The sequence below is a fragment of the Bacillus rossius genome, unplaced genomic scaffold (assembly GCF_032445375.1).
Source record: "Bacillus rossius redtenbacheri isolate Brsri unplaced genomic scaffold, Brsri_v3 Brsri_v3_scf27, whole genome shotgun sequence".
NCBI classification, from domain to species: domain Eukaryota; kingdom Metazoa; phylum Arthropoda; class Insecta; order Phasmatodea; family Bacillidae; genus Bacillus; species Bacillus rossius.
The window spans coordinates 18,424-24,997 of record NW_026962448.1 but is presented as its reverse complement, the minus strand read 5'-3'; the positions used below and the strand labels follow the sequence as shown (position 1 = coordinate 24,997).

Here is a 6,574-nt window from a genome sequence, read left to right as displayed (position 1 = left end):
GGCGGGAAAGGCACGAGCGTCGGTCAAGTTTGGCGGTCGCGGACGCGGTGCCGGGGTGGCCTCAGGCTGTTGTCGGGGGGGGTGGCGTCTGAGGTAGGCCTGGATCACCCGGCAGTCCATGGAAGTCGCGAAGTGCGCCTCGCCGCAATTGACGCACTTCGGAGTCGTCGATGTGCACTCGCGGGACCGGTGGGGCCCGGCACACTTGAAACAGGCCACCGGCCTCTCGCAGCGTGTGGATGGGTGGCCGGCCTGCTGGCACCGGTAACACTGCGGGACCCGCCCGCTGCCACGATAGCGTTCGACGGAGACCACCCAGCAGCCCAGGGAGCGTAGAGCCAGGAAGGGAGCTGCCTCCCCCAGGTGGTGAGTATTAACCAGGAACGGACGGGTCGTGGCGGTGTCGGTGACGCGGAGCGGAGTGACGGAAGCAACGGGTAGGTCCAGGTCGAGGAGGGCGGCGTGCACCTCCTCGGGGGTAGTGGTGAGTGGGAGACGCTTCAGGACGAGTCGGTCCCCCTTCTCGTCCTGTCGCAGGTGCGTGAAAGGCTGATGGCCGAGCTGGGTGAGGTGGTTGTATAGGAAGGTGTGATCAGCGGCGTTAGAGGTGTAAAAGGAGGTGCGGCCGTCGACGGAGGTGATGGATAGCTTGCCAGAAAGGAGCGACTGAAACGATTGGGCCAGGGTGAAGGGGCTGGTGGTGATGGGGAGGCGGCAGCCGATGGGCGGCATGCGGGTAGGCTTGACGGTGGCGGCGGCGGAGGCAGATGCGGGGGCGGCAGCAGGTTGGGTGGGAGGCCGGGTGCGGGGTCCAGGTGCAGATGCGGAGGTGGATGGTCGAGGCGACGGCTGACGAGCAGCGGAGGTCGATGGCTGAGTCGCGGCGGTCGTAGTCGGTCGGGGGGTGGTGCGGCGGGTGAGGTGTGAGATGCGGGATGACGTGGATGGTGCAGGTGACGAGTCCCGGGACGAGGTCCCCTCCTCGCCGGCGGAGTCGAGCTCGAGGGCGCCAAACCGGTTGGAGATGGAGGTGCGGTCCTCGGCGCGCCCCATCCTCGGCCGCTTCACCGTCCGGCGGGGGAGGCTGAAGCCGGTGTCCATCGGCACGTCCCGGGGGGCCGCAGGCTCGACAGGGATGAGTGGCAGTGAGGGGGAAGGCGCTGAGAATGGTGAGGAGATGGGGTGAGAAGCAGAGGGGGTGAAAGTGCAAACTGTCGTGGTCGTCATGGTGGTGGTCGTGGTGGTGAGGGTTGCTGCCATGGTGACGTCCGGGGTGAAGGGGGTGTCGGAGCAGAAGCCAGGTGGCACCATCTGGTGATGCTTGGACTCCGACACCTTCGTGCAGCGCTCCTGGGTGCGGATCCCGGTCTGGCTGGGGGTGGGGGGCGGCGAGCATCCCTCTGCTCCAGCATCGCCCGAGGCACCCGTCCGGTCTCGGTGGCCACCAGGAGGCCTGGTGTAGTCCCTCAATGGCGGTTGGAGTCGGCCCTCAAAGTCGGAGTCCCCCAGGGGCGGGTCCTCCCCGGACCCCCCCTCGGCCATGCCGACGAGAAACAATCAAGTCGGCAGGCCAAGAGCCACACCTGGGAGGAACTACTCTTCTCGGCCACCTGGTGACAGCCCCAGGAAGCAGCAGCAGCAGTCAGCAGTCAGTTAAAAGTGGAAGAAGATGGAGTGAATATAATAGGAGTGATGCTGAGTAGAACTTGTAAATAAAAATAAAATAATAATTAGTGGAACCCGAGGGTTGAATTTATTTCTGCAGAGTCCCCCCAGCAATGCCCAGGGGGGGACCCTGTTGCTTGCTGCTGAGAGTTACCAGATCCGGATATGCACCCAGCAGCAAGTCTTCGCACCAGAAACGACTGGTCGGATTATAAAAGCACGCGAGGAAAACTCGAATTAACTAAGGAAATCCCTGCAAACCACTCAGAGTAGCACCTAAGAGCAGTTTGAAGGGAAACCAGAGCACGGTTGAAACTTTGAAAATCCGGACTATATAGGAAAAATGTGCGGACCACCACTAATGGTGAAAATAGCGTACGGTCGTGCAGCCTGAAGCCGCGAATCGTCCGAAAATCGCCTCGTGGGACACGGCACTCGATATTTCGTGAAACCCTAGGTATGTTGCTAATGGAAAAAAGTTCCCCTCTCGACTGTGCCGTGGTGCCCGCCTTTTTGCCGAGGCGGACGCGACGACCCGAGTGCCGCCACGCGGCAAACGGTGTAACCAAGTGCCGCCACGCGGCAAACGGGGTAACCAAATGCACGCGGCGGTCGACCGTCGCCGTGGGTACAGAAACAAAGGAAACGAGGTGCGAGTAGAAACGGGCAGTTGTAGGAAGAAATTGTATTTGCATTGTTGGTGTGTACTGTCATGTAGTGTGATGAACTGGCACGGGAGTGTTATGTCTGGGGAAAGAGCTGTTTCGGAGGTAGAAGTACATAACCTCAAAACACGTTGATGAGGTGGTCCGAGCTCCAAGTGAAATAGAAAAGCGAAACACTGCGCAGCATACTGACCTGGCGTAGTGGCTACCGTTGCGGCCAAATACCCAGGATCAGCGGTTGAGCATGATATTCAAAGAGACTAAGTGAGGGCCTAAGTAAGTACAGCTTTGTTCAGGGGAACGCATAGGTTCCAAACTTCCTCCCATTTCTTACACACTTTGCCGATTACCGTTAATTCTCTTCAAGTTCAGTCTTTCACCACCGCGCGGCAGCACTTTCTTCGTATTGTGCTGCCGCCTGTCGGCGCTGCGCAGAACTTCTTGCTCACCACCTGCTGTTCATCATGCGCCGATGTCGGCGCTTCCCGGACTTCATGCCTGCTGCTCCTTGAATGCTTCTTTTATTTCCATCTGCTGTTTCTCCATCCTGGTCGTGCTGCATGTCTGCGCGCGGCCAGCTTTTTCTTTCACCTGCTGCTTCACATCGTTTTTCGTGCTCAACTGCTGCTTTGTGTTTTTGGTCGCGCGACTCGCTCGTGCGCGCGCTTTCTTTGTTGCTGATTGCCACCTAGTGGCGCTTTTTGGTACTAGCTGCGGTTTAATGGTAACCAGTTTGGTGCGTAAACTTGACGTTTTCTGTTTTGTCATTGTTGTTGTTTGCTGCCTGGTGGCGATTTTGTCAACTTCTTGCGGTTTACTGGTAACATGTTTTGTGCGTAAAATAGTGATTTCTGGTTTTGTTCTTGCTGCTGTCTGTTCTGTTGTGGGGTATATTTTTGAACTTTGCTGCTCTGTTTTCTCCTGCTTTTCGTGTCTTTTTGTCTGTTTTGTGCCGTGTGCACTTGCTTTTTTCGTAATTTTGCTGACTTTGTATTTTTGTGTCTCTCATCATGGCTGATCGTTCTTCGAGTTCTCGCCCGCCTGTTGGTCGGTCAATTGACCCTCGCATCCGCAAGACCTACCTGAAATGTTCGCCCGACGCAGCTGGTCAGAGGCGCACGCTGACGCGGCCGCGCAGCACTGCCCCTCCGCGGCGCGCTTCTGTGTCCAGCTCGAGGCCTGATGTTCCTGTGGTGCTAGCTGTCCCCCCTTCTGTCGCCCGTGTTGCCGCTCCTTCCAGTTACGCTGGTCCTGCTGCCACGACTGCGCTGACCGTGCTGGCGTCACTCACCACCACCACGACCACGACTACCACCTGTTCGTCGCCGCTGTCTGCTTCGCGGGTCACGGCGGCGCTCTTGCCCATGTCTGAAGAGCTGTGGACTCTGACGGCGGGCAACCTGTCTGACTCTGACTCTTCGCAGCACTCAGGGCAGCGGACCCCCAGCTCTGCAGGCCGCTCTTCGCCCTCCGGCTCGCAGCACAGTCAGGCTGATGTGCTGCTGTCGCAGGCTATTGGCCCTCTTCATCGCCCCGCTGCGGTGCCGCCCCCTGCTGCGGCCTCTCCTCCGCCTGCGGCGCTGAGCTATTCGCCTGGTCCTGTGCTGCCCCAGGGGTTCCTCGCGGGCATTCCGCGAGCTGAGCACGCCGTGGTGGACGTGTCTGACTTCGGCCTCACCCCGCCTGCTGCGCCCATTGTCACGCTGGCTGCTCCAGTGCCTCGTCCTGAGCCTTCTGCGTCGCCGGCAGCTTCCGCGGCTAGTGCTGCTCCTTCAGTGGTGCTCAGCTCTACTCCCGCCTCTGAGGCCGACTCGGACGCCGGACGCGTCCGTCTGGGCAAGCGGCGCACGGAGCCCGCCCCTGCCAAATTTTCCTGGGCTGAGGACCCCATTGTCGAGTCGCTGCCTCTCGCCGCGGCTGCTGCGCCGCCGTCCAGCCCGCCTAGTGACCCGCCTCCGAAGATGCAGCGCGGCAAGGTCGGTCCCCGGCACCACGCCAAGAATTCCGGTCGCAGTGCCTCGCCGCCCCTCATGGCGCCGCCTCCTCCTGTGTCGGACCGTGCCACGCCGTCTTCTGCACCTGCCGCTGGTGGGGCCGGCCGCAGTTCGAGTCGCTCGTCTTCTCGCTCCTCTTCCGTTCGCGGCCGCCGTCACCAGTCTTCGCCCCGTGGTCGTGGGCCCCTGCACTCCTCCCAGGAGGCTGGCCCCTCGACTCGAGCGCCTGCGCCGCTCTCGTCTGCGCCCATGCCGGACTCTGCTGCTCCTGGGTCCCGGCAGTCAGCCAAGTCCAAGAAGCCGCCTTTGATTGTGTGCCGTGGTGGGCTCTCCCCGTCTGCGCTCAAGGACATGGCGTCGTTGCGCGCGCAGTTCACCGCTGACTTCAAGGCGACGCATTACGCGGGTTCCTCGACGTTCCAAATGGCGAACAAGGATGATCACTTCCGCATGTGCCAACACTTGCGTGCTCTGGGCAAGCGCTTTCACACCTGGACTTGCGCCGAAGATCGCAATGCCCGTGTCATCCTCCGTCGGCTGCACATTGATACGCCCACCGAGGATATTTCGGACGCTTTGAATGAGCGCGACATCCCGCACCACTCGGTGGTCCGCCTGCAGTCGCGCCAGGAATTTCCTGAGCCACTGCCTCTGTTCCTGGTTGTGCTGCAGGGCATGGGCCCGCTCCACAAGGCCCTCCAACTTACCAACCTGTGTGGAGTCGGCGTCACTGTGGAACCGTTCCGTGGGGGTGGTCGCCTCGTACAATGTTTTCGGTGCCAGCACTTTGGCCACACAACCCACGGCTGTGATGAGGCCCTGCGCTGCGTGCGCTGCGGTGACGCACATGCTTCCCGGGACTGTCAGCGCCCTGCTTCCGAGCCCGCGACGTGCTGCAACTGTGGCGGAGACCATCCGGCCAACTACTCCAAATGCCCTCACCGCCTCCGCAAGCTGGCGTCTCTGGAACAGCGGAAGGAACAGCAGCAGGCCCGCCGTCCCGCGCAGGCGCCTCCCCCCTCTACCTTTAGTGGTGGCCGTCGTGTCGCGGGCACCTCTTTCGCTGCGGCTGTCTCGGGGCCCCCGCCTACTTCTTCTGCCCACCGGCCCACTCCTGCGGAGGATCCGCCTACTGCTGACGTCCTGCGGGAGCTGCTCGACATGCTCCGCAGCTTGGATGTCTGCTCTTGGCTCCGCAAGCTCGCCGCTCACGTCCGCTCCTTTCTCCAGGCGCCCACCTTGTCTGCGAAGTTTGAGGTCTTGCTGCTGGCGTCCGCCGATCTGCTTGCTGCGTCGTCTGGTGCTGCCGCTCCTCCCGCTGCTTCTGCTCGCCGATGACTGCGCCCGTCGTGACGTGGAACGCCCGCTCGCTGTGCCTTCGTGCTGCCGATTTTTCCGACCTTCTTCGTGTCCACCGCCCGGCCATTGTTGGTGTCACAGAGACTTGGCTTACCGATGGCGTCCGTTTCCAGGTCCCTGGTTACGCCGTCCATCGTGCCGACCGTGCGTCCGGCCTTCGTGGGGGCGTTGCGATCTTTGTCCGTTCGGATCTCCGGCACCATCGTCGCGCGCTGCCCCAGCTGACGAACTTGGAGGCTGTCGCCGTGAAGATCACGGGGGTCGCCCAGCCGTTTACGTTTTGCTCTGTTTACTCGGCACCGCATAAGGCCTTTCCCGTGCTGGCCTTCACCACCTTGCTGCGTCTGGACAGGCACTGCGTCATCGCGGGCGACTACAATTGTCGGCATGTTCACTGGGGCTGCGCCACCACCGACTTTCGTGGCCGTGGTCTCTACAGGCTGGTGCGCGAGGCTGGTCTGTCGCTGGTTGCTCCGTCGTCCCCCACGTACTTCCCGACGCGGGCGGCTCAACGCCCGTCTGTCCTGGACTTTTTTCTGTCCACTGGTGTGCCTGTGCTCAACGTCGCGACTCGTCTCGCCCTCGACTCTGACCACCTGCCCGTCTTTGGTGAGCTCCAGCTCGAGTGCGACTTTGGCGGCGTACAGGAGCGCCTCGATTTTCGGCGGGCTGATTGGCCGGCTTATCGCCGTTGTCTGGACTCGCACCTTGACCTGACTGCGGTCCCTCGCACTCCTCAAGATCTCGACGAGACTGCCACGTCCTTTGCGGCTCTCCTGACCATGGCTGCTGCTGAGGCTGTTCCGGTCTGCCGTGCTCCCCGCTCCGGCCCGCCGATGCCGCGCGAGCTCCGCCGCCTTCTTACACTGCGCAACCGCGCTCGCGGCCGCT

General features: G+C 61.7%; 1 protein-coding gene across 1 annotated transcript; it reads left to right on the top strand.

Annotated features, from left to right (window-relative positions):
• The first annotated feature begins 3,340 nt into the window (after positions 1-3,340).
• Positions 3,341-5,662, top strand: LOC134543990 (rho GTPase-activating protein 17-like). The gene has a single exon (XM_063388434.1). The coding sequence runs from the start codon at positions 3,341-3,343 to the stop codon at positions 5,660-5,662; it is 2,322 nt and encodes a 773-aa protein (XP_063244504.1).
• Positions 5,663-6,574: the final 912 nt, after the last annotated feature.

Bases quoted from the DNA above. Each gene is read 5' to 3' on its own strand.
- LOC134543990 (XM_063388434.1), top strand. From the start codon at position 3,341: ATGGCTGATCGTTCTTCGAGTTCTCGCCCGCCTGTTGGTCGGTCAATT.